Here is a 26,896-nt window from a genome sequence, read left to right on the forward strand (position 1 = left end):
CAGGAAGAGCTGATGCTTCAGTCTCAGCCCAGGGGCAGGAAAAAGCCAGTGTCCCAATTTGAACACACCAGACAGAAAGAATTTTCTCTTACTTGGGGGAGGGCCAGCCTTTTTGTTCTATCCGGGCCTTCAACTGATTGGATGAGCTCCACCCACAGGAAGGAGAGCAATCTACTTAATTCAGTCCAGCGATTCATATGTTACTCTCATCCAGAAACCCTCACGGGCACATCCAGAGTCATGACTGGCCGAATATCTGGGCACACCAGGGCCCAGGCAAGTTGAGACATAAAATTAACCGCCACAGTGTCTGCGAGTGAACCCAGAGCCCAGACTGTCTGTAGTGATTTCAGTCCCTCTGTGCACTGTGTCAGGAATGTGAAATCAATATGAATCAATATGACCCCCTGCAAACTGGGCTGGGTGAGCTGGGCGTGTGGGGGCCACAGAGCAAGAGTCCGACCTTCGTGCCTTTGTGTTTAGACCAGAGCCCCTCAGCCAGGACACTCAGTGCCAATGACACTCTGGGCCAGGTGAGTCTTTGTTGTACCTCACAGGACATTTAGAAACAACCCCCGATCTCTACCCATTAAATGCCAATAGCATGTCCCTAGGTGTGACAACCAAAAACTTCTCCAGACTTTGCTGAATGTCCCCTGGGAGGCAACCTAGCCCTTGGCTGAGAGTCACTGGCTCTGACTCCTACTCTCCTGGTGCTCAGAATAGTAATTCTTTTGGATGAATCTTCCGTTGCAACCTCCACCTTGCAGGCTCACACTTGAAGTGTGGGAGTTATTAATATTCTTGAAACGGGCTGGATGTCCTCCAGGGTCTGGTGCTGGTTTGACAAGACTGCTGGCTCTGAGTTCAGTGGGGCTGACCTTTTCACAGCAAGCCATGTCTGTTACTGAAAGCTTGATCTCATTTACTGGGAGGTCAAGATCTGCTTTTTTGGGACATTTGGTGAGAGGCAATCTGCCTCGCATTCCTTCGGGTAGCCCACCAAGAAGATGTGACATGAAACAGACATTTTCTTGTGGAAGTAAAGATTATGTTTATAGAATGTGAGGCATGGGTTGGGTGATGTTAGAGTCTTTCAGGTAGATTGGAATGAATTATGCTATTTGGAGGCACAGTGGGTAGAGCATTGCCTCGGGAACGAGACCCATGGTTATTGGGATGACTAAGTTGATGACCTTGGGTAGATGACTGAATCTCTCCAAGCCTTTTCTTCAGGGGAAGAATCAGATTGTTGATATCTATTGCTTGGTTAGGTAAGAACTTATATATGTGTTATTACTTACATTCCTTTTTCTTTCATTTGTGAAAAACTGAAATCAACTTTGTCTCTATCATTTTCCTTTTATTTGGAATATTTATCTCTTCCTCCCTACATTAAAATCTCTACTATAAAAATTCATATCTGTCCCTGTGTTCTATAATTCCAGTGGATCTAGTCAATGAATTAACATGGTTATTTCTAAAAAAAAAGCTTTGTGATGTATACTTAGGCACAACATTTATATTTTTAAGCTTTAGCTTCAAATGCCTGGAAGGTGATTTCAGCACCTCTGTAGGTGAGGAAGTGGCAGGCCTTTTATTCATACATGTGATTATGCCCGTTTGGGTTCTTTTTCCTGCAAGGACATTTTTGGAAAGGGACTTGGAGACCTCGGAGAGAAAGGAATCGGACGTCTCAAAGGATCTTGGTACTTGATGATATGAACCCAGGTACTTGATGGAGAACCTGTTCATGGAGGGGCCTTGGGGATCACTCAGATCCAACTACGAACAACGTCTGGGTTACTTCATGTAAGATTCAGATTTCAGGGTGGGGGGTCTCATTGGCCTGGCCTGAGTCCATCTTGCCTGGAGAGACTAAAGCTCCAAGGTGGGTGGTCCCACCAAGACCTCCGGAAATGAGGCAGCGGGAGTTTCCAAGAGTGAAGTTAGGTGGTGGTGCCAGAGTGTGTGCTGGTGGGGGCGGGTCCTGGGTGGAGGAAAATGCCTGTCTGTTCTCGAAGCTTTATGGGAACTACCTGAACGGACCAAAGCCTGGTGGGCAGAAGCTACTTCGATGTGAATAGAATAGACAACAGGCTTTAAATTCAGAGGCTATGAGAAACCTCTTCTCACCCTTTCAATGGGTTTGGTCAATGCTTGGAAGTTCACCTGCTAAAGATTTATATAGGAAACTAAAGCATACACTGGAATGCAAATTCTAAGCAGTTTAAAACAAAGTTTTTCACCCGCCTTCTCCCTGGTTAACTTGCATTTTTTCCCCACTGAAAATTCCAAATTCAAACAGCCTTTATTTATGAGCTTAATTTCAGCAGACACTTTATCAGCCCCTTGAGCAGCAGGGCGATGTGATCACAGGGGTTTCTCTGGGTGGCAGCAGGAGCTTCTATAATTGGGTGATATGCCGGCTGATAGGTCTTTTAGTGTGACTTGAACAATGTCACGTCTTCAGGTTTTCCGCTCTTGATTCCTGCCAAAGAAATTATAATGTTGATATTCTGGCTGAGGATTTTATTCTCTCCAGTCTCCTTTCTTGTGTCAGTGGGCTGTCAGCCCTACTGGAGACTTGCTGAGATTTAGTGGCACATGCCCTGGGGACCTTCTGGTGCTGGGTAGATAAATCTTGCTCTGGAAGCTGCCAGGGTTCATCTGATCTCAGGTGCTGGTAACTGTGGCACAGGCAGAATGTACTCTGAGAAGCGTCATGGGGGAAGATTCTAGGGCTTGTGCTTGAATACATGCCAATCAAGGGCTTCAAGTGTATCAAACTGCAAGTTGGAATGTCAGTCACTGAAAATGTAATTATTTGTGGGTTTGTGATTCAAGTTCAAATGTGAAAACAGCATGGGCTTTAGGACTATCCTTTAAAAATTATTTCATACCCACGGAGGTAAAGATTTGGTCAGTGCAATGGCTTCTTCTGATGACCCTTCGAGGAGCAGGGTAGGAGGGTGAACAGGTGAGGAACACAGATTCCAAGGTCAAGTCTCCTCACTTTTAGCTTGGCACAGCCACTTACCAGTTGCTGACATTGTACTGCTTATCTAACTCTCTGTGCCTCAGTTGCCTTCAGTGAAAGAAGAGGACTGTAATAACTGTGATGTGACTTTTGACAGACTTTAGAACAGAGCCTGCTGCAAATAAGACATTCCATAAAAATGTAGCCACCATTGTTATTATTTAGTAACAAGCATCCTCATTATTAACATTACCTAGACTACACATTAGACTGTGGAGATACTGTTTGCAGTGATGTGACGATGTAGCAATAGAAATATTTCAGAGTCATCTGGAATCATTTTTAACTCTGTAGACACAATTTCTCATGTTATTAGCATACAGCAGAAAGAAGGATAAAAGGGCTCATAAAGCACCAAGCATTCTATACGTATTACAAAATATTACACAAAGTACATAGCAAAAAAGTGGACCCAGCACAAGCTGCTATGCGTCCTGGGAAGTTTTCTGCAGATGTCACACATTGTGGCCGCCTCGCAACTATCAGACTTTTGTATCTCTTTGTGTACTTGGCCCTCGAGGTTCATTTATAAAGTACGGACTACTAATGAATATTTTGTCTCATAGCCTGTCTTTATTTTTCAGAAACCATATTATTTTTCACTTACTTTTCTTCCAATAGGAGATATATATGCTCATATATCCATATATATCCATACAACTATACACACGTTAGTTTCTGATTATAAAGTTAATACTTACATGGAGGGGCAGGCAATCACTGTCTTAATATTCCAACGCTCTACACACTTTAGTCCAATTTTCCAACAGTGAGCACCTGGTACATTCAGAAGGTAACTAATGAACATTTTTGAAGACAGGCATACTACAAGTCTTCCTACCAAATGTGTTTTCTAAAGCATGTTTTACTAAACAATATGCCAAGGAGATATCAATGAACGTAGATATACCAAATTCTGCTCTTTCTCAAGGTATACAGAGTATGAAGCAATTTAAATTTGTCATAGCAAATCGACTTTGATACAAATACTACAACTTTGGCTTTTAAGTTGTATCACAGGAAAGCTTACCACTCAAGGAAAGCTGTTGGTAATATTTCTTGTGGTTTTCTTTCTGCGTGTTTCTAGTCTATTTACATAGAATTGTGTTGTTCATACTATTATTTTCTACCTTTTATTGAGCCATGCCGCACACAGAAGAGTGCACAGATAAAATGTGTGCACTGCAGTGAGTTTTCACAAACTGAACACGTCTGTGTAACCAGCACTGAGATCAGGAAACAGCATCTCACCTGGGCCCTTCCAGCCACTGTCTTTCTGCCCGGTGATGACCTCCCTGGTGGGGACCAGGACCCGCTTCTAACACTGCAGAGTGGGTTTGCCTGAGTTTGAACTTTAAATCACTGGAATCATCAGTATCTGTTCTTTGTGTCTAACTTGTTTGGCTCAACATATAATGTTTGTGACATTCACAGATACTGTTGTATGTAGTTGTAGCTTACCCATGTTTATTGCTGTGTAGTATTCCACTGGCTGAATGTACCACAATTTAGTCTCCAGTTGATGAATACTTGTATTGTTCCTAGTTTTGGTCTATGACACAGGTGGCAAACACAGGGCCAGAGGGCTGAATCTGGCCCTCCACCTTGTTTTATCCACCTGACACCTTGTTTCTACCTGGCAGCAGCTCTGAGCTCCTTGCCCCTGGTTAAGAAGTAGTTACATTTATACAGCCCTAAAATTATATTTGGCCCTTGGAAGACAACCACAAGGCTGCTGTGGCCCCCGATGAAAATGAGTTTGACACCCCTGGCTAGTATTAGTAGTGTTGCTATATATATTTTTGTATTAACAAGTGCTTTTGGTGAACCACCTGCTATATTTTTCATCTGATTTCTTCCCTGAACATTTCATACATGTTGTTCTTTTAAATGCATTTTCGTGGGCACAAAATATTCCATTGTGTGATTGTATCACAATTTAGCCAATTGTACTCTTGGACTTTCTGTTTATTTCCAATAGTTTTCTATAATAAAGAATACTGAGCTCTGGCTGATATAGCTCAGTGGATTGAGTGTTGCCTGGGAAGCAGAGGGTCGCTGGTTTGATTCCCAGTCAAGGCACATGCCTGGGTTGTGGGCTCGGTCCCCAGTAGGGGCCACACAAGAGGCAACCACACATTGATGTTTCTCTCCCTCTCTGTCTCCCTCCCTTCCCCTCTGCCTAAAAATAAATAAATAAAAATTTTTTTAAAAAAAGAATACTGAGATGAAGAGCCTTATATATCCATCCCTGCACATTTCTCCAATTTCTTGAAGACAGTCCTTAGATCGAAATGGCTGGGTTGATGTTTAGGCATATTTGGTTACTTTTGGATGGCCATATTGCCACCTAAAACATTTACATTTATAGTCTTCCCACTGCTGAGTGTGAGTGCCTGTGTTCCTCCAGTCTTATTAAGTGGAATCGCAGCTCACTATAACAAGCAATGCTTTGGTCTCTAGTGACGTGGAGTATTTGATCAAACTATGTTTTAGACATTGGTAGCTGCTGAATTGCTTTTCCTCCCCTGAGCTTTGTAATTTAATCTTTTAGAGAATTTGTTATATTTCTTAGTATTTTTAAAGGAGATTTAAAAGATTAAAATAATCATCTTTTCTGGTTGTCCCCAGATTGTCACTTGCCTTTTAATTGTCTTCCTTTGCTATGTGAACTTTTTTTATTTTATGCAGAGCAAGGTCTGATGTCATGCTTAGGTTATCCATCAAGTTCAATAGGTTATCCATCAAGTTATAACAGAGAATAACCTAGTCTCCAAATTAAATAATAAGTTTCTCACTCAGTAAAAGTTTTATTTGAGTCTTAGCTTCTGACTTGGTCAAACTGGCTGAGAGGTGATGTGGGACATAATGGTTAATGTTGCCCCGGCAGTTTCGAAAGGGAAAACACTGGCGGGGGACTTTCCATCCCAGGCTTTGAAGTGTGTGGCTGGCCTAAAATCCGCTGGTAGAGCCCCAGCGTAGGACAGGCCAGGACAGTACGGCCTGGGGAAGAGCTGAGTGTGTTTGTGTGCCGATGTGTGTGTGTCTATCGATCTAGTCACAAGATTGGTCAATAAATGGTATTGGGTCAGTGGACCAATCATATCAGGCTTGTGAGAGGTCTAAGGACTATTTGTTTGTGAGTTACAGAAACGAGCAAAATGGAAAGTTAATGTCAGTAATGAAAGGGCATTTGGTGGCACTCTTGGGCAGCATGGCAGCAGGCCACCACGACAGGCACGCTGAATGTCAGTACCATTCCCAGGCATGTGACTCTGACATTGAGTGCTGGTCTGGTCAGCTCTGCCCATTGGCAGAGCCCCGCCTGCTCTGGGCAGTTCCTGTGAAACACCCTGGAAGGTGAAGGAGCGGAGGTCAGGGAGCACTACTTGCTCCAAGGAAGAGTCGCCATGACAGTGTATCTCCTGTGTCTTCCTTTCCAGGCCAAGTTCGCCCCCTTCCCGGACCCCATACCAAGTGCTTTACGTGGGAGAGGCCTAATATGTAGATTTATGTAAATGTCTTATTTATAGGAATAAGACATTTCAGTTCTCATCAAGGTCTAGCCATGGGCAAAGAGGGAAGCCCCAGAGTATCTACCCTCTATCACTTTTAGGACTTTGGATGTCCCAAGTTAATCTTTTGACTTTTCTCTCTATATTAGGGGCATCATCACATACAGAAATGCACACCCAGGCTTACTGTGGATTTGTAAAGATCCCATTCAATCTTTTGTCCTTGACCTTTCTGTTCCCGAAAGTCACTTGTGTGTGTAAACATTGACTTTTCATGATGAACCTTTGTGTGTGTACTTCGTATTCTTGGAGTTCTGGTTTTCTCATTTGCAAGGTTTGTGCTAACCAGCTTCCCGTACGAGTGTCCATAACCTTCCTCATGCAGTTGCTGTAGCCAGGAATAGGGTGGACAATTCTACCTTTGTTTTGGTCTTCCCACTTTGCAGTTGTGTGCATTTGGTTTCTCTTTCCAAGCCATCATCTTCTAAAGCACCTCCAACTCTGTAGCTATGACTAAATCAATTCAATAATCATGTCAGAACAGCTTCTGGAGTTCGTTATCAGGGACAGATTTACTGCAGAACTTCATAGATTGGCATTTTTTGGATGTGAAGAGGCAGCTGTTACCAAAGAAAGAGGTATCAGTAGATAAATACATTTGAGAAATATAGGGTTGGGGGGTAGAGAGATTGAGGAAAAAAAATACAGGGTTAGATGGAACCACACTGGTTTGTCAGGGATAGGCGTCTTAGAGGCCCTGACAAGCTTACATGCATTCTGCATCCTCAGGCAGCTGTGCAGTTTGAAACATTTCTACAATTTGTTTAACTGCAGAGTTCCCCTTTCTCCATAGCGTGTGGGAACAGTAACCCGAGAAATAGACAGTAGGGAAATGGGGATAGAATTACATCTTGAAGTTGTATTAATTTTCTCATTACTTCGTTTTAAAATGTACCCTCTCTATGACCACAGTGGTTGGGTATAAAGCAGAGCAATCCACAGGCAGGCCCACGGGTCCAGGTGTCTGGAACCCTGAACCAGCTTTGGTCTGGGAAATCACGTCCTTCATCTGGGCTAAATCACATCTTTCTTCTGGGCTTGCAGTTTGTCATCTTTCCATGAAAAAATCCTACCCAGAGGGCCTCTGTCCCAGGGCAGTGAGGCATCTCCTGCTCTAAGATGCTATTTCTCTTGTTGCACAGGGATTCTATTCATGTTTGTTGTAGAGGAAGGAAGACGCTGTCCCCATTTCCCCAGAAATGGTCTCCTCATTATTCTCTGGCTTTACCCAGAGAATAGCAGCAGTTTAGAGCTGCTGCATTTATTTCTTAAATATTTTTAAAAGATTTTATTTATTTATTTAGAGAGGGGAAAGGAAGGAGAAAGAGAGGGAGAGAAACATCAATGTATGGTTGCCTCTCACACACCTCAAACCGGGGACCTGGCCTGCAACCCAGGCATGTGCCCTGACTGGGAATCGAACCGGCAACCCTTTGGTTCACAGGCCCATGTTCAATCCACTGAGCTATACCAGCCAGGGCTGCATTTATTTCTTTACCGAGACCATTTATTCCTCTTGGGTCCCAATCATTCTTCTTAGATTTGATATGATCAAAGCCTCCACTTCAGTCTTTTACTAACCGGCCATCTTAGAATCTCATTTAGAATTCTCAGAAGCCAAAAGCCAGTGAAGTAAAGTGAAAAGGACAGATGTGTCACTTTCTGGGAAACTCCAAAGTGCCATTATCACCTTTAATGGGGTGTTTTATAGAAAGAAGTCAGCCCGCAGTTTTACTGTGTCCTCTTTACTTGTTTCTTGGTAACCTTCAGAGAAGATGGCAGTTTAGGAAGCTTCCCTCTTACCTTTGCAGCTTATGGGTGGGGCCTTACTTCCAATTCACTTCTCGGGACCAGCAGGTGCACTAGGTTCTCTCACTGTTCCCCTTCCCACACTGCGCCCCTCACATCCCTTGGGCATGGGGGACCAAAGACTTGCTTTTGACAAATAGCATTACTAGCATGAAAAGAATTTTAATGGATGAAATATTTGTTGTGATTTGTTGGTTAAACCTTGAGATTAGTTTGCATCACACAGTCATGAGGTTTTTCATTAACAAGACTGTTGAGGACTGAGACTGTTCTGTTCTCTGTGATCACTGCCATTGTTTGGAGCAGAACCCCTTCGTCTGAATAGTGACCAAAGAATGGGACCTCCTGTTCTTAGTGGTCACGTGTCAGAAAGAGAGGGCAGAGAACTCTGGACCTCAGGTTCGAAAGTCTGAGGTCCAGGGACTCCCTCTGCCTCTCCCAGGAAGGTGTATGTGTGGAGTGGAGCTATAGCATCTGAGCCGGACCCAGGCACTGTCAGACCCTGGCTGTTATTTGTCATTTGTCTCAGTCAGAACATGTAACTATGAGCCTGCACATTCTCACTTGTAAGTGGTGACAATGGTAGTGATTGCCAATAGGATTTTGTGGGAATTAAGAATATTAAATATTATAGATGTATATAGATATATATGAAAAGGCAAAGTATCTGGAACATGGTATGTGTTCGGTCATAAATGGGTGATAGATGAAAATCACTATCATCATTTTAATTATAACTCTCAGATATTCCTTGAACAATCTTTCATGTTTTCACTTTGAAAATCATGTCTCCAGGAGGATGCATGATGTCAAATATTTGCTCTAATTATAATTCAATTCAATTTTCGTGCAGTGCTAGGTTTATTGTACTGCCTGTGCTTGCGAATGACGCCTTACAGGCAGTAATAATAACGACGACGCCGTAAGCAGCAGCAGCAGCAGCCCCTGCTGTCTCGCGAATGAGACAGAAGCCGCCAGAGCTCTGATGCCCTTCCTGAGTCTCCCCAGTCAGATCCTCTCTCTCCTCTCAGAGGTCTCGTCTTGTCCTTTATAGCTGTCCCACACTTACTCCTAGAGCATGTATATATTCTCTGGCTTTGTGTGCCTTCAAGCTTCATATCAAGGCCATCAGGCGGCATGCATACTGTACATGCAGACACAGGTGGTATGCTTTTCTGTCTGAACGTCGTGGGTTTGCGATGCAGCCACGAGGACAAGTAAGCCCGCAGTGTGCCCCCTTTCAGTGCGTTAGAGCATTCCATTGTGTGCAGCGAGTGTACGCCGTGCGTCCTGCTTTCTGCTGATGGGTGTGTGACGTCATTTCTAGCTTTCATTTATGATGTTTTCATTTATTCTGTGCTATTTTCCGTGTGGTCGCTACTAATATTCCTGTGGGAGATGGAGCTATGGAAAAGAGGAGTGTTTACAGGTGGAAATAGTACAAGCTTGGATGTTTCTTAAGATTCAACCCAGTTGGTGCATCTCTGCAAGACTGTATCTGAGGAATACATGCAGGTGTGGCAGAAATGTTAGTTCGGAAGGTACATGCATCTTCACCTTTCAAAATGACGCCTAACTGTGTTGTGAAGACATTGTACCAATTTGTCCTCACTACTTGCCATTGTCCCATCTCCTATCAGCCCTCAATGGAGGCTTTTTATTTCGGTGGGTGTGGTTTTAATGTGCATTTCTGTGACTACCAATGAAATTAAGCATCTTTTCCTATGGGCATTGGCCATTTTTGTGTCTTCTAGACAAAAATGTGAAAGTGGTTTTGGAACTGGCCAGTGGGTAGAGGCTGGATGGCTTTGAGGTACGTGCTGGGAAGAGCCTAGATATCCTCAGAGGACCTATGGGCAGAAATACGGACATTAAAGGGGATCATGCTGAGGGCTCAGGAGGAAAAGGAGAGCTGCAGAGAGACTTCTGTCACCTGGGAGGAGACACATGGGCGTGCACAGAATGTTGGTAGAAGAAATATGAGTGTCCAAGGGTGGTAGGGTGAGATCTCAGATGGACATGAAGACCCTGTTATTGTCACTTGGAGGAAAGGCATACAGTGGCAAAGAACTTGGCTGAATTGTGTTCTAGTCTTTTGTGGAGGGTAGTACTTGTGAGAGATGAAATGAGATATTTAGCTGAAGGGATTTCTGCGTAAAGTATTGAAGGCATGGTCAGGTTTCTCCTTGCTGCTTAAAGCAAAATGGGAGAGCAGAGAAATGCACTGAGGAAGGAATTGTAAAGCAAAAGCAACCGGCACCTGAAGATCTGGAACATTCTCTGTCCATACTGCAGAAATGAGAAAGCCTGTCTGGAGAGAACAGCAAGGGTGTGGCTGGACAGCCACTTGCTGGAGAGATCACATGGGTGACTCAGGGATCCAATGGACAACTCCTGCAGAAACTGGGAATGGAGATTCCGTTATCTGAGAAAGAGCCACTGAGGACCCTCTCGTCTGGTGGCTGCCCTCCCCCGCCACCCTGCACCAAATTCCACTGAAAGGCGACAAAGATTTGAGAACTTGGCAGTGAACAAAAACACTGCCAGTGTAGACTCAACAGACACTGGGTGAAATGAAGGCAGGCTGTTGGACTATTGCGATTCTACAGGGTGAGCCGTTAGGGCTATCTGGGTTCAAACATGTTATTTTTCAAGAAAAGGGAAGAAGGATCCTATAGACAATTCACAGGTCTGCGGGGTTGCCATTGCCACTGCCACTGCCACTGCCACCGCGGCCTGGTGTAGGCGGCTCTCTTCTCAGTTACAGAGGACAGGGCCACCTCCCTGATCTCAGCAGGCCAAGCCACTGTGGCTGCACCCAGGGCCAAGGGGGCGGGACAGCCATCCTCATGGGCTCACAAGGCAAGATCACCCTGGTGGGCACATAAAACAGAGCATGGAGCCGAAGAGGATAATTCTTTGACCTTAAAATTGAGTAGAATTTGCTCCATTTTCAGACCTGCTTGAGACCTTGTACCCCTTCTTTCTAATTCCTCCCATCTAGAGTGGGAGTGTCTGACCAATGCTGTCCCACCCGTTGTCTTTGGGAAACGGGTAATTTCTTGTCTGGTTGGCCAGGCTCACAACTGGAAAAGAATTTTCCTGGAATGAGTCAGAGCTCCAGTCTCGCCTATGCTTAATTTAGTTGATATTTAGATGAGATTTTGGACTTAGAGGTGATACTGGAATAGGTTAAGACTTCTGTGGCTGTTGGTGTGGGGTGAATGTATTTTGTACGTGAAAAGGATGTGAATTTGGGGGTGTCCAAAGTGTGGAGTGCCATGGACTGAGTTGGGTCACTCCCAAATGCATATGTTGGAGTCCTAACCCCCACACTTCAGATTGTGACATTATCTGGAGATAGGGTATGTAGAGAGGCATTTCCATTAAAATGAGGTTGTTAAGGTTGACCTGAATCCAATATAACTGGTCCTGTGATAGGGAGAGATGTAGACACAGACATGCACAGAGAGAAGACCAGGAGAAGACACAGGGAGAAGACAGCCATCATAAGCCAAGGAGACAGACCTCAGAGGAAACCAGTTCTGCCAACGTCTTAATCTCAGACTTCTGGCCTTCAGAACTGTGAGAAAATAAATCCCTGTTGTTCCAGCCGCCTCCTCTGCGGAGCTGTTACTATAGCCCCGGCAAACCAATACAGCTACCTGCAGGCCGGTAGCCTGCTATCTAGATTAACATAGCTTCGTAGTGAAGGAATCCAGTACTGATTAGAGGTGGTGAGAGTAGCCATTCTCTCCTCTTTCCTGATCGGGGTGAAACGTTCAGTCTCTTATCATGAAGTACAAGGTTAATTACAGGCTTTTGTTGTTTCTATTTTCCTTGGAAATAACCTGTGCGTGGTTGAGGAAGCACCTTCTACTCTACGTTTGTGGAGGTTTCTATTGTGAGTCAGTATTGAATTTGGTCAGATGCCTTTTCTGCATCTGCTGAAATGATTACAGGATTTTCCCCTTCTATTCTTTTAATGTGCTGAGTTACACTGATTGATTTTTGGATGCTGAACCAACCTTGCATCCCTTGGTCATGGTGTATAATAATTCTTCTGAAATCTCGCTGGGTTGGTTGCACAGATAGTTTCCTGAGGATGTTTGCATTTGTGTTTCTGGTGGCCTTCGTCTTCAGTTCTAGGTGATTTGCTAGAATTATTTATTGATTTCATCCCTGGGTGCAGCCATTTATTAAAAACGATTTTTAGACCTATAGTTCCCCATAATTATAAGGTATGCACTGCTGTGAGGCATTTCTTTGAAATCCTTTCTTTTCTACCACTGAAAAATCACTAAATAAAATTATTTTAGTATTTTTCCCTTTTGCAGAAGAGAATTTATTGATTTCCAGTTTCTATTTCCTAGTTATGTGCTGGGAAGTTCAAGGACGTAAAGTGTGTATAGGATGTTTTCTGAAGTATTGTAATTTACTTTATTTTGCAATCACATATACTACTTTGAATTTAAAACTTCAAACCATAGAAATTGAGAACTTTTGGGGTATTGTCTCTTGGTGCTTCATGGAAACCCACTCTAGGCCTCATGCATCGTTCATTTCGTTGAAGATAATAACTCATTTATTTCCAATTTAAGACTTAGCGTGAATGCAACTGGCAGCCTTGCTGACGTCGTCTGTGTTTGCTGACCCTGTATTTAATTTCATCTCAGGACAAAATTGGTTGACTTTACCCGTCCGTAGTTTGAATCTTGCCCTCACTTTGTGGCCTCTCCTTGATTTCTCAGGCCTTGGCCGATCGTCCGTGTTTGGCATTAAATCATGGGGAGGAAGCTGGACCTGTCCGGGCTGACCGATGACGAAACCGAGCATGTTCTCCAGGTGGTTCAGCGGGACTTCAATCTTCGGAAAAAAGAGGAAGAGCGACTGAGGTGAGATGCTTCTGTGGCCTTCAGGGGCGCGGTGAGCCCTCTGGGGACAAGTGGAAGCGGGTTTCCCGAGAAGGTTCCTCGCCATTGGCTCTGAGTTCGGGAGCTTTTGTGTCCCTTTGCAGAAAGGCTTGCCAGCTTCAAGGCTGAGCATCACAACGTCTGCTAAGAAACGTGACCGTTCACCCTCCCAGTCAAGGCTTTGTTTGGCCTGCTCACCCTGTCGAGTGTTGGCTGTAGACTGGGTGGGGTTTGTGATGGCTGGGGCTGCTTGGGCTCCGTTCTGGCTGTAGCTTTCCTGTTGGCAGGCACTCCTGAAAAATGACTAGTGTCCCGTGAACAGTTCTTGGGAGAATGACACCCATACCTACACAGTCGTCTGCCAGAATCCCCTCCCATAGCACAGGAAAGGGGCTCTGAAGGCCCTTTCTGAGTATGAAAGTGACGTCAGGTTGGAATAGGATCAGCTGGCCCAGCCCCGCCCTCCTCATTTTAGAGATGAGGAAACCGAGGCCCAGAGGACTTGGGTCTTCTGACTCCTCTACAGCTGGTGGGTCCTTGTGGGATGTTCTTGGAAGTCCTCTCGCTGCTCAGTGGGGCCGAGTGGAGGAGTCAGAGTGATAGAAACAAGGCCACGTGGTGGACCTCATGCGTTAGAACCAGGGGCAAGTCGGTCTAAGCTGCTGCTGGTCATCCTTATACCTGTTCTCCCTCCAGGTGCCATAGCTTTGTCATGCGCTGTCTCCCTCCTCAGCCGCTGAGTTCCAATCCCAGTCTTTGTTGTTTTTTTTTAAATTTTTCAGTTACAGTTGGCATGCAACATTATGTTGGTTTCAGGTGTACAACACAGCGATTAGTCATTTCTATAACTCACGAAGGGGTCACAAACCCCAGTCTTTGTCAGGCCTCTCCTGACTTGGTTCCTGCACGGGGCAGGGCTGGGCCCTGTGGGTTCTACCTCCTGACCATCTCTCCGACACCCCCACTCCAGGCCAGATGGCTCTTGTGCCAGTCCTTGCCAGAATCTTCCCTGCGGCCCTCCTGCCTCACTGTCTGCCACCGCTCCCCCAAAGAGCCTGTCCGCCCCAGGGATGTGCCCCCTCTCAGCTCGAGTCACACCTGGTCCCACTCTGTTACAATTGATACAGCGCATTTTCCTTTTCCATTTCCTTTTCTTGGGCTACCCTGGACTTCCTGTTTCTTTGCACTATTACCTCCTATGCTAGATTGTAAGCCACGCCTGTGTAACCATCTTTATTTCCATCGTGTTTTTGTCTTCCATATTGTAAAGTCTTAACATAGGAATGGGCAAAGTAGGTTTACACTTGTAAGTCCACAAAACACAAAGTTTATTCTTGTACTATTATTTATTCTTGTGTTATATAGTTTTCCATACAACTATAAAACTACTTTTGCCCACCCCTGTATGTGCTTGTGCTTGTTAGAAGGAAGACAAGAAGTCTGTTAATTAACTAATTGGTTTAAAAACCATGTGCCAGGCACTGTTCTGTCTGTTGGGGCTGTAACTGTGAGCAAAACCAGGCTTTGCCCCTGGAGTTTGTGTCCAGAGCCACACTGACCACACTGCAGCCCCCAGACAGGGGGCGGCTGCTGAGCCCTCGGGCTGTGTCGAGTCTGAATTCAGAGGCACTGTGGGTGTAGCAGATTTCCAAACTTGAGTACAAAAAAAGGTCAAATATCTCATTAATAATGTTTCTGTTGACTACATTTTGCAACACCAATATTTTAGATATAAGAGGTTAGAGAAAAACATTAACGTTTTTTTTTTCTGGTTTTTTTTTTTTTTTTTTTTAGTATGGCTATTAGAAAATGTAAGTTGAGAATTTTTGAACTCGAGAGTGACATGATCTGACGTCAGTTTTAGGGGGTCTGACATAGGGGGTCTACATCCAGCTGCTCTGTGGGGACGTAATTACAGGAAGGCTGGGGAAGCGGTGGAGAGGCCGGTTAGGAGGCAGTTTCAGAAGCCTGGGTGAGTGTCCTGCTGCTGGACCTTGGAAGCCTGTGTTGAGACCTGGCATCATGATGCAGAGGTAGCCTGACTCCTAAGAAATAGGTGGAGGAGAGTTGCTGATGGCCAGCAAGGGCCTCTGCGTGAGAAAGAGGCAAACCTTCATTAGGTGACGTCCCTCAGACCTGGGGGTTTACGTGTTATAGCCGGATAGCCTGGTGTTCCTTTGGCTAATGCAGTTTGTGAGGCTAAAAGGAATTCAAGTGTTCGTGCCTGCACCCTCGACTTGGCAGCGGAAGAAGCCGACTCCGGGGGTGCCCTGGCAGTTCCAGGCTGCGGTGCCAGGGTGACCAGCCTTCTTCTGCCACCTGGCCCCTTGGGTCGTAGAAGACACCTGTGGAAAGATCTGCAGATTTCTACTAGAATCATAGTTTATACCCTGTGATCTTGTATTTCAGGCACGTTCACAAAAAGTGGTTTTTAACAGGACCGTTAATTACACGGTACTCTGGTGTTCAGAGGGAGTCTTGGTGGCATTTAATGGGATAGCCACAGACTCGAAAAGTTCTCACTTACCATGTGCTTGCAAGACGCTAGTTAGCATCTGGATAAGGTCCAAAGGTTTGCTGCCGCTCTCGTGGCCTTGGCGAGTGGGGGCAGCAGGGATGATGTTTGAAGGACCGGTTTCCTGCAGCTGCGGCTGGCCATTAATTGTCAGTGTTTGCCGAACTGACAGCGCGCTCATGCCTGCCAAGGGCTGCTGGGCCCAGGCGAGGCCAGGCCCAGGGGAAGGAAGGGAGGGCCGGGGTGGCAGAATGACAGAGACCAGAGAACTTCCTGTCTAGCTTTTTTCCCTAGAGAGGCCAGGCCGCCAGGGTCCTCAGCTGCAGTGTGTCAACTCCTTTCCCCGGGTAAGGAAGGGAGCAAGACGTACTTGGAGACCCATTTCTGCTGCCGTAGTGGCTTCAGTGACTCCCTTGCTGATGTGGCCTGTGTCTGTGTGTGGGGGAGGGCAGTCTTCCACCGTCCAGAGTTGTCTCGAGGTGGTAAGGAAGTAAATAAGGCCTTCCAGGGAGCGCGGAAGGACTGCTGCAGGGAAGCAAAACCAGAAATAATGTGTGTGTCTAGTCTACGGAAAGTCCTTTGAGGATTCGTCAGTTTTTTTTAAACTAGAAAGAATGCATGTCCTTTTATACGAATTAAAATTGTATTACAAGAACTTAATTTTTCAAGAAGTTTCCTTTTCAGAAAACAAAATGCCTTTGTACGCAGGGTTCTTTGTTTGGACAGTTAAATTGATCTAACGAATTAACGAATATTCCTGGTTACCTTCTTCCTGGAAGCTGGCAATCTGTCTGCCTGGTCTTTGCTCGGTTGGAGCCAATACGCCCTACAGCTGATGAAGTAGCTGAGTGTGCACAGCGCACATCTGGCCCTTGGGGCTCTGGAGATGCTGCCCAGTTAATGCACCTGCTGTCTCGGGGTGGCGGTGCCATGAGGCAGGAACTCCTTGCTCGGCACTGGCTGAGCAGAGTGGCCCGCCAGTCCCCTGGCTGCCCTGACTTCGCAGAGCCCAGAGGAGCATTTCACGGTGACGCGGAGGGTCTGCCACTGCTCTGTGTGACAGTCGCTTTGTGATGGGAAAGGCCCAGAGGAGTCAAAATTGGGAGATGCCGGACGAGAACCTGGACATTGTGGGGGGCCAGAGGGGGACCCTCTGAAGTGGGGAGGAGCGTAGGGGGCAGTGTAGGGGGAAGAGTATCCATCTCCAATCTACAGGGGATCTCACAAGATTTTTAAAAATCTCCTTTTTATTTATTAGTATTTATTAACAATGAAAGGGTCAAGTATATTAAATCTAAGCTGTTGGGTATCCATTCATTTACTTTGGAATCGTATATTGAATGTCAACAGCTTCCTGGGCAAATGTGAAGGTGGGGGGGGGTGGCAGGAGTGGGGAGAGGGGGAAGGGCTCACCGGATCTTAATCCACCAGGAAGGGCCCAGAAGGGGAGAGAAAAACATTAAGGCAGACCCATGGAAATACTTGCATCTCAGGGGTGGGAGGCAGGAAGGAAGGCTTCCTGAGGAGGGCACATGGGATGTGGTCCTTGAAAGACAGACAGGATTTTGTAAGTGGACTGATACAAAGCTCTGGGCCACAGGGAGCATCTGGACAAAGGAATAAGGGTGGAAAACAGGACATGTTTTCTCAACCCAGATCAGGGCCTGTGACTTTGCCATGCTCTTGGTCGTGTTGAATAGAGTGCAGTGTTTCAGGAATATCACCTCTTCGCATTCCCAGAAGCCCTTGGGGGGTGGGCGCGGGGAGGTGAAAAAAACAACTATTGTTGTCTGTTTCCAAAATGGGGATGTTAATAGCTTGCTCTGGCTGCATGTAGTGAGATATAAATTCACACCCAGGCAGTGGTGCCCATAGCCAGGGCCAGTAACGGGGAGAGCACACGATTCCTGGTGCTGAAAACTGGGGCCCCCAGACTCCATGCAGCAGAGGGGGTACAAGAGGGGCCCTTTAAGAAATTCAGCACCTGGCCTTGCAGAAACCTGGCGTATGTGCAGGGATGGGGAAGTAGAAGTCAGGACACGGGGAGGAGGTCATTGGGGTGTTACGGGAGTCATCAGCAAACGTGTCCCCGAGCACCTTAAACGTGGCCTGCCCAAACTGAGATGTAATCTGAGAGTAAAATATGCTCCGGATTTCTGATCTCTAGAAGGAAAGAAGAATGTAAAGTCTCTTAGTAATTAATTTTAATATCAAAAACACCATCTAAATTACATTTCAAATAAAATGTATAATTTAAACTAATTTTACTTGCTTTTGAAAAATTTTTGTAAATATGACTACTAGAAAACTTTGTATATATATATATGTATATATGTGTATATATATACATGTGTGTGTGTATCTATCTATCTATCTATGGCTCACAGTGTATTTCTATCGGACAGTGCTGGTTTAGAATACCAAGTTAGGCAGTTTGGAATTTATAGGGCCCAAAGGTAAGATTTCTTCTTCAATTTTGTTAGGGGCTCGTCCTTTTTAAACGAGGTTTTTAGGTATCAGAAGGACCCAGCTGATGTCTTAGTCACCTGCTCATGTATTGGCCCTTGCCATATCTACTGTCGTCATCTCGGTCACATGCAGGTGGGCTCAGACTCGTGCACCGGGACTGGCGTTACTGCGGAGTTCAGACAGGACAGCACAAGGTCACCGTGGAGACGGTGCATCTCAGGACAGAATCAACCTTTTGATGCTTCTCTGAAGTTAAATGTTGATCAAGTGGGTCTTGGCCTTTGAGGAGTAAGTGACTTTAGATTGACCTCATATTTATACTTTTCATCATGTCAGTGGCACTATGCAATTGTAAGTTATCACCTGTTTGCCCGTGGGGGCCTGCCTTTACAGATGGCCAAGAGAGTTTAAGGCTGCCAGTGTGTGTTGATGTAGAAAAAAGGGGCTCATGTATAATTCTCTTTACTTTGAAATCTGCAGCCCTTCAAAGATGTATAGTCACTAATTTGCAGATTCTGGCTTCGTTCTCCCCATAATCCAATATGTTTCAATAACAATTTTCTCCTAGGTTGCTTTTGTGACTCCAGGTTCCTGATCTTATTTACTTTTCCATTGCAAATGTCAGAGGTTCAACTGTGCTGGGCTCTGATAAAGGTTTCGTGGCAGTGATTCTTGGCAGGACCTTCACCTCTCAAACCTCTGGCTGCAGAAAGCATTTCCTTGACATGAGGTGTGCATAGAACTCAAGACTGAAGAGGGAAGTCTGTACAGCTGTTACAAAAGCAGCCCTCTTCAACCATAGTCACTGAGGCACGAACAAAATCATTTGGCCAGAAGTGATCCCAAACACAGAGTGAGGAGCACAGCGGGGCAGTGTGGGAATCAGAGTTTCACTTCTTCCTCACTGTGCTGTTGGAAGGACAACTTCATTGTTCCCATGAACTTCAGTTCCTGGAAGTGGGCCCCTGTCTCTGTTGGACCCCAGAAGCCATCAGGCCCTTCTCCTGGTCCAGTCTCTAAGCTGATACCTTCATACAGAAATTCACCTACAGCCTCTCTGATTCTCAAGGTGACTTATAAGAAGCCCTGTCTCCCAGAGGGGAGATTCTTGTTCCAGCTTAGAGATTCCTTTTTAGGAAAGCATACCGAGGCCTTGGGTCCCCAGAAAAGCTGGGCTCCCTGTGTGACCCGAGTCCCAGGCCTCCGCGGTTCCCCTGCCCTTTCTGGTCCAACTTAAACAGGCTCCCATCTGCATCAGCAATTAACACATGTGGATCAAGCCCCCTTCCCTGGCTGATTCTTATCCCTACGCCAAAGTGCTCAGCTCCTGGGTGTCTGGCTGCATTTGGGGTTTCTACGTATGCCAGCCCAGTAGGTTGGCGGGGTCTCTGGTTCTGACCACTCCTGGAGCTAGACCTGGAGTGGCGTGTCTCCTTGGCCTCTGTCAGGCTCCCCCAGTAGGCAAGCAAGCAGTCAGCTCTTGCAGCTGAGCCAGTGACCCTGGTCGTCTCCCACCTTACAATGCATGCCTTGCCTATTATATCTTCCAGGCTGACCGCCTCACAGCCACCAGGCCACCAGGGCCTGTCCCCTGTCTGATGTAGGGTGTGCTGGGCTATGACTTGGCCTCGTTCGGTAGCGGGAATGTACCTGGGGCCTGGGCGTCCTCACTTCCCAGGCTGCTCCTGGCTCCTGGTGAGAGGGCCATGGTTTTGTGTTGCTCTCCAAACCCTATCTGTAGGACCCCCCACCCACTGCCCTCCTCACCAGCGCAGAAGCCTACCTGAGTGCACCTGCCCGGGACCAAGGCGCAGGCCAGACGACTGATGGCTGTGGCTTGTCTCCTTCCCTGTGCCACATCTCTGAGCCCTGAGAGGAGGTGGCTGGCGCCAGAGACCTGATTTCCCCAGGCCCTGGACTTTGGCCACCTAGCCCTGCCCTGCCCTCTGCCACTTCCCTTCCCTTCCTGCCTACTCCCACTTCCCCTACTGGGCCCGCTCCCCTGGCATCAGGTTCATTCAACCGGGTGAGTCCAGAACCAGACCTGAGAAGCTTCTGTTGCTGCAAGAGCACAGTTTTGTGTGGTCCTGAAGCTGGTGCAGTGGCCTCTGCTGTCTGTTTGCTTTGGGGCTACGTGTGGAGACAGGGGGAGAGGGGCGGAAAGAGACAGGGGCTATACAATTCCCTGTTGATGGTGTTCGATCCTCCTTTCTCCACACCGTGTTGATTCATTTTCCATGAACCTCAGAGCACAGGCATGGCGCTGGTATTTAAGGCCAGACGCCGCGCTGCTTGTCTTGCTGAAAATGCAAGAACTAAAGGGTTTATTGGTGCTGGTTTGTTTTGTAGCCAGAGAATCCTCACCTGATGTTTGACCTTGGGCGTGTTCCTTCATCTTTCTGTGCCTCCGCTTTCCCCACCCACCCCACCTCCCTCCACCCCTGTGACAGACCTGACCGGCACGTGGCAAGGGGTAAATGAATTAGTAGGTGAACAGCCCTGAGGACAGCCCTGGGACACAGTAAGGACGCGTGCAAACTCAGGGTCTGTGCGCAGCCTTCTCTTGGCTGAATTATTAGGTCCATAAATTAAATAAAGCGACCTTTAAGTATCCCTATCTGTGTGGTAAATTGAAGTCGTTTTATGGTTTGGCTTTTCCTACTGCCAACTGCTTTCCCTCTTCTTTTGTTATTAGAGAATTCCCCACAGGCAGATAGAAATGCGAGGGTTTGTTTGACAGCGGATGTTTACTTAGCTAGACCTTCCATGTCTCGCTTCATTTTGTGCGTTCACTTCTGTGCTGACCTGCTGTGACCAGAGGAGAATTAGCTGCCAGGATGTTTACTCCTTAGAACCCGAAACCCTGTTGCCTTTTACTTGCAGAGGTAGCCTTGTGCATTCCTGTCTTTGTCTGCATACCTTGCGTAGGGACTGCGCCGTGGCTTCTTTCCTCTGTGATTGTATCAACAGAGACCTAGTACGGTCACCCCTCAGTACCCGTCGCCTTCCGAACTCGTCAACCCCTGTTCTCGTCGCATTTTGACAAGAAAAAAATGTTTCAGCACTTGGTGCTTGCTGGGGACTCATCCCGCTTGCTGGAACTTGTACGAGTCGCAATGCTGCCCCGCAAGAGAAAATGCCTCCTCATTTCTCGCTTGCTCGGTACTCATCAGTTGGGGCACTCATCTCGAGTTCCAGAACGAATTAACAACGAGTACAAGGTGCCACTGCATTTCTATACGAGTGGAAAATGGGTCAGGGGTCAAATGCAGGGTGCGTTTCTGGATAGTGTCAGACAGGGGTGTAGGCAGTTGGGGTGACTGTCAGCTGTCAAGGACTTGGAGATGCTGGGGCACAAGGCAAGAAGAGGTCTTGTAAATCACAGGTCTTGGGTGCTCAGGGAACAGTGAAATTGAAAAATAAAGCGTATTCATGAGCTGAGTAGATTGTCAGAATCCAGCCCAGGAATTCCGAGGGGTGGAGGGGACCTTCCTCGCCTTCAGGGAGAAGCAGATCAGGAAGTTGGGGAAGTCGTTCTGTAGGGAGGCCAGGCAGACCCGGGGGCCAGGTGTCATTGGCTTGTGTCTCCACGTGGGACTTTCTTTCCAACATTACTCAGGGAATGTGTATGCTTCCCCCAATCCCAAGTCATGAGAAAAATCAGTAGAGACACCCCCAAAATAGAGGAAAGTGTTACAATTTTCTTGTGAGAAATAGTGCTTAATAATCAATGGCGAGGTCGTATTGGTTGGAAGGGATCCCACGATGCCAAACAAAAGCAAGAATAGGAAGCACTGACACATGGAGTTGACAGTGAAGGTCAACATTTTAGGAACAGAGCAGGGCAGATGGGAGAGGAGCAGCCGTGGTCTAATCAGTCATTCTGTTCTCTGTCGCTGTTTCCATGTTTTAAGTGTGTGCCTGTGGCCCCAGTGGCTGCTAACCTAAGTCATATTTGCAAAAAATAATATTACCAAGTACATAGGCATGCTACACTTTATACAGCTCCTATGAGTGATGTTTCAGGAAAGCTTGAAGACAAAGTAAGTTGTTAACTTGGCAGTTTCAACACGTATGTCTGTGTATTGCCCAGAGATCCAGATATTATGCCGTTCAGAGACTCCCAAGTAACATTCAGCCTCATGTTTTAGTGTTTGAGTATTTGGGACAGGCTGTATTCTTTGTAAATACTACAAAGCTGAGTACTTCTTTTTTTGTTAAATATATTTTTATATGTACCTAATAATAAGTAAAGAGTATAAAGAATGTTGGAAGTTTTTATGATTCTGAGATTTCCCAAGAATCTCCAGAATTCTGATTTCTTATCTGAATCCCAGGGATCACGTCTGTGGGGAATTCGGAAGCGCTAGCGTTGGCTGCAGTCCCTCCAGGGGAGGGACCACAGAGCAGCAACAGGGGATTCGTGATGCTGGACAGAGACAGGGATGAGAGAGGTCCACTGTGGGCCACCTGGATGGCTTAGCTGTTTGCTTACAGTCAGGGAGCTCCAGGTGTCCGGGAAGCGAACAAGACCGGGTAGGATGCAACGAAAGTCCTTGGATATGAGGCCTCTCTAGATGCTCACGTTGGCCTGCTGAATACAGTCAGGTGTTTCTCACTGAAACTCAAGGAGGTGGGAAGCTCCAGAAAGAGAGGAAGACCCGGAAGGCAGACCCTGTGTCTGCAGCACATGGAAGTATGCTTCCATCAGAACAAAACAGGGGTCTGTACCCCTGGCCCAAATGAAAGGGCGCTCAGGGCCTGGAGCTCATGGTTCTGGGCCCTTCCAACCTGGCAGACCCTGCTCAGGGCTCTAAGTACCCTCTTGGGCACGTACGAGTTGCACTTAGGTTTTAAATGTATATACATGTGCATATATGTGTGTGCACGTGTCTGTTCCTCTGGAGTGAACTAGCTGTCAAGATGCTTCAGACAAGTTTCAAGGTTGTCATTCTCTGGGTCCTGAACCCCCAAACCTCCCAACCTGACTTTGTGGTCTAGAATAGCTAGTGCTTTATGGACTTGGTCTAATTTAGTCTTCATTTCAATTGTGTGAGACAGGCATTATGATCCCCATTTACAGCTGAGGAAACAGAGCTCAGCGAGGGGAAGTCACCGACCCAAAGTCATCCAGTCCTGGGGCCTAGCCCATGTTCAGACCCCCGTCCTCCAGTCCGGGTTGAATCAATCCTTCGGTGCTTCTAGCCTTTGGATCCCAGACTTGAGAGCTGGAAGGGCTTTCAAGAGACTGTGGGCGGCCTGTCCCTCATCTCCCTGCAGGCGGGTTGTCTTTATCCCCATGCGCAAGATGAGCTGTTTGAGCACTTTTCGGGCGCCTTGCATGAGACCAAAGAGTAAAATGTAAAAGAGAAACTAGAGCCTTGCAGTTCCTTCTGTCAAACCCTGCGGCTCTTTTCTTGGCGTTCGCCATTAAGAATGGACAGTTTAGCCTCAGGGATCAGCGGATCATTTGAAAAGGTCTGTGCAGACCAGACCTGTCCTTGGCTCCTGCCCTGTATTTGTCAGCTTGCTACTCTGCGTGATTGGGCCCCCATGGCGAGGATGCCTCTTTCAGCCACCATCTGTATTTATCTGTCATCTATCTATCTATCCATTGTCATGCTACCTTCTCTTTTTATTGTATGTTTTCCATCACCATCTAGTCCCCTTACACCCCTCTCCCCCACTGCACCCCCCAGCACACTGCTGCCCACGTCCATGGGTCCTTTTTCCTTTTTGCTCGGTCCCTCCACCCCATAAACTCTGCCTCTTAGCTGTCACCCCGCTCTCTTATCTATGAGTCTGTCTCTATTCTGCTTGTTAGTTCAGTGTGTTCATCAGCCACTTCATTGAAAATCAGGTGCATGAATCTGGCTGCTTCCCTAGTAACAGTCTGACTCCAGGGTGTTCATCTTCCAAAGGTGGGAAGAGCGGCCTTCAGCATACCTGGGGCAAGATGCTTGTTGGGAAAATAACGAGGGTGTTCCTTATGACTGGTGTGTGATTCTTAATGAAAGATCAGCCTCTTTTCTGTCAAGTCGGGGTCTTTGACATTTTTTTCTTCACCAAGGTTTCTAAGGCAGAGATCCCATGCATTTGGCTCATGCCCTCTGTCTCCCCACTTAAAAAAAGGGGGGGGGGTGTGCATTCCTAAATGGCTTCTCTGTGCCAGGATCCCCTGAGCAGCCTCAGACCGGGTGGGGCCTCCGAACTGGGGCTCAGACACACTCCTGTGCTTTCTCCTCAGGCAAAGCCGGTTCCTGCCACGTGGGCCACCTGGAGCTTACATATCCAGGGCCTGTCGCCAACCAGAGGAGTTGGAATTTGTCCAATAGCATCAGGGTGGCCTCTCTCCGGGCCTGGACTTTATTGGGTGAGCCCAAATTTAAAGGAAGCTAATGAAAGGGACTCAAGTAAGAGCTGCAAAGTGACTTGAGGCCTAAAAGATAGCATTTCAGGAGAAAAATGAGCAACAGCTGATGATAATAGGTTAAAGTGCTGACTTTAATGTTCGTAACAGTAGCAAATTTTGTTTAGTGGTGCTCAGAGAGCCTTTAGTTTCCCTGAATGATAACAGAAGGAGAATTAACCTCATTGCATATAAAGGAGAAAAATGAGCTCGGGGAGGAGAGAGAGAGGAGTGATTTAGAACTATAATGAATGAAGTCATAGGTAGAATTGCAAAGCGAGGGAGAGAATGGGGTTCACGTGAAGAGGAGGAGAGACTTAAGGACGACAGTCTGGAGAAGCAGGTGCCAGCCAGCTGTGCCCCGGAGAGGCAGGGACGCGTGCCATCTGCCTTGAAAGTGAGCGCACCTGGGCCACTGGCATCCAGGTCAAGAAGCGGGATGTGAGCAGCTTCCAGAAGCCACTCTGTGCCCCCTTCTTGTCACCAGCCCTCAGAGACAAGGCCAGTCTGGACTTCTAGTGGCACGATCAATTTTGCCTAATTTGGAACCAGGAGACTCACACAGTATATGTCCTCTTTTGAGTTGGGTTTCTCTTGTTCAGTATTGCTTATGAGATTCAGCCACACGTTACGTGTAATTATAGGTTATGTATTGTTCTTGCTCTATAATATTTCATGGATCGATCCATCACACATCCAGAGGGCCATCTGGGTAGTTTCTAGTCTGGGCCCGTTACCGATGCTTCTGCTGTGGGCCCTCTGCTTTGAGGTGGCCATATGGATGCATTTCTGTTGGGTGCATACGTGGGGTTTCTGACTCACAGACAGACATGTATTAGCTAGAGCAGATACTGCCAAATCGCTTTCCCAAGCGAAGCAGCTGCACCGCGTTCTACTCTCACCAGCAGCACATGAGAGTTCTGATGATCCCATATTGGCACTGATGCTTGGTATTTTCTGTCTTAATATTAGTTTTTATGGTGATCCGCGGGGGCTAACACAACAGATGGGTAAGCTGAGGCATGGAGAGGTGCCTGTCATCCTGTTGCTTACAAGTGGCCAAGCTGGAGTTTGAACCCTCACAACCTGGCTCCAGGGTCTGTACCCCTCCCAGCAGGTGATCCTCCCTTCCTCCTTGGAGATGCTTGTCTCCTGAGCAATGCCCCACGCTGGTCTGCCCCCCGGGCAGCCTGCCTCTGTGGCTCCCCATGTCACATATTTTAACAAAATCTCACATTGTCAGCCATTCAATTGTTGAGCCAGTTTAAAAATGCGATTTCTGGACCTAGGAAAGCTGCAGGCTGCCTCAAAAATCTCACTTTGACTTCAGATTTCAACTCGAAATCCTGTAAATGAATTTCCTAACGAGCCACAAAATCAGCTCACTTTGGGTTCATCTCTGTCTTCTCCGGCCAGCCTCCAAGGCAAGAGGCCAGTTCCACCAGACGGGAAGAAAAAGAGCAGCAGCCAGCTCCCAGCAGAGCCCTCCAGCAGGGGACCGGCCAGCGTGGGTGCCCTTCCAGCTCCATCCAGTCCCCTGCAGATGCTCGTGGTGGATACAGCTACGTGGGGAAATGGGCAAGGAGTGGTGAAAAAAAGAAAGCAAGATCAAAAATATGACGATCACTGCGATTGCGTCCAATAAAGCACACACAGACCTGAACATGTGTGTGAAAAGCAGGAAGAAAAAGCTAGAGGTTCAGGCATTCCTTTTGCTCCACATCCTTGCCAGAACATGTTATTTGTGCACTTTTTGATGATAGCCCTTCTGACTAATGTGAGGTAGTATTTCATCATGTTTTTTTTAATAATTTTTAAAAGATTTTATTTCTTTATCTTTAGAGGAGAAGGGAAGGAGAGAGGGAGAGAAATATCAATGTGAGGTTGCCTCTTGTGCATCCCCTGCTGGGAGCTAGCCTGCAACCCAGGCATAGGCCCTGACTGGGAATCGAACCACGATCCTTTGGTTCGCAGGCCCACGCTCTCAGTCCACTGAGCTACACCAGCCAGGGCTCATCGTGGTTTTGATTTGCCTTTCCCTGATGATTGCTGATGTTAAGTGCCTTTTCATATGGCAAAGGGGAGGGAGAAAGGGGGTGGGCTAAAAAAATGAAGGGGGAGATAGTCCATAATGCTGTGGTGAGGGGATGGCGACAGGTGGTTGTT

General features: G+C 46.8%; 1 protein-coding gene across 1 annotated transcript in view; it reads left to right on the forward strand.

The window, feature by feature from the left end:
* MYRIP (myosin VIIA and Rab interacting protein) overlaps positions 1–26,896 on the forward strand; it is a 204,581-nt gene that overhangs the window by 12,377 nt on the left and 165,308 nt on the right. Inside the window, exon 2 of the mRNA XM_037030385.1 lies at positions 13,176–13,319. Within this exon, the coding sequence (XP_036886280.1) occupies positions 13,210–13,319 (110 nt within the window). The 5' untranslated portion in view covers positions 13,176–13,209. The remainder of the gene's footprint in view (positions 1–13,175; positions 13,320–26,896) is intronic.

This window comes from Sturnira hondurensis, unplaced genomic scaffold, assembly GCF_014824575.4.
Source record: "Sturnira hondurensis isolate 20B ecotype Veracruz unplaced genomic scaffold, ASM1482457v3 Scaffold0020787, whole genome shotgun sequence".
Classification (NCBI taxonomy): Eukaryota; Metazoa; Chordata; class Mammalia; order Chiroptera; family Phyllostomidae; genus Sturnira; species Sturnira hondurensis.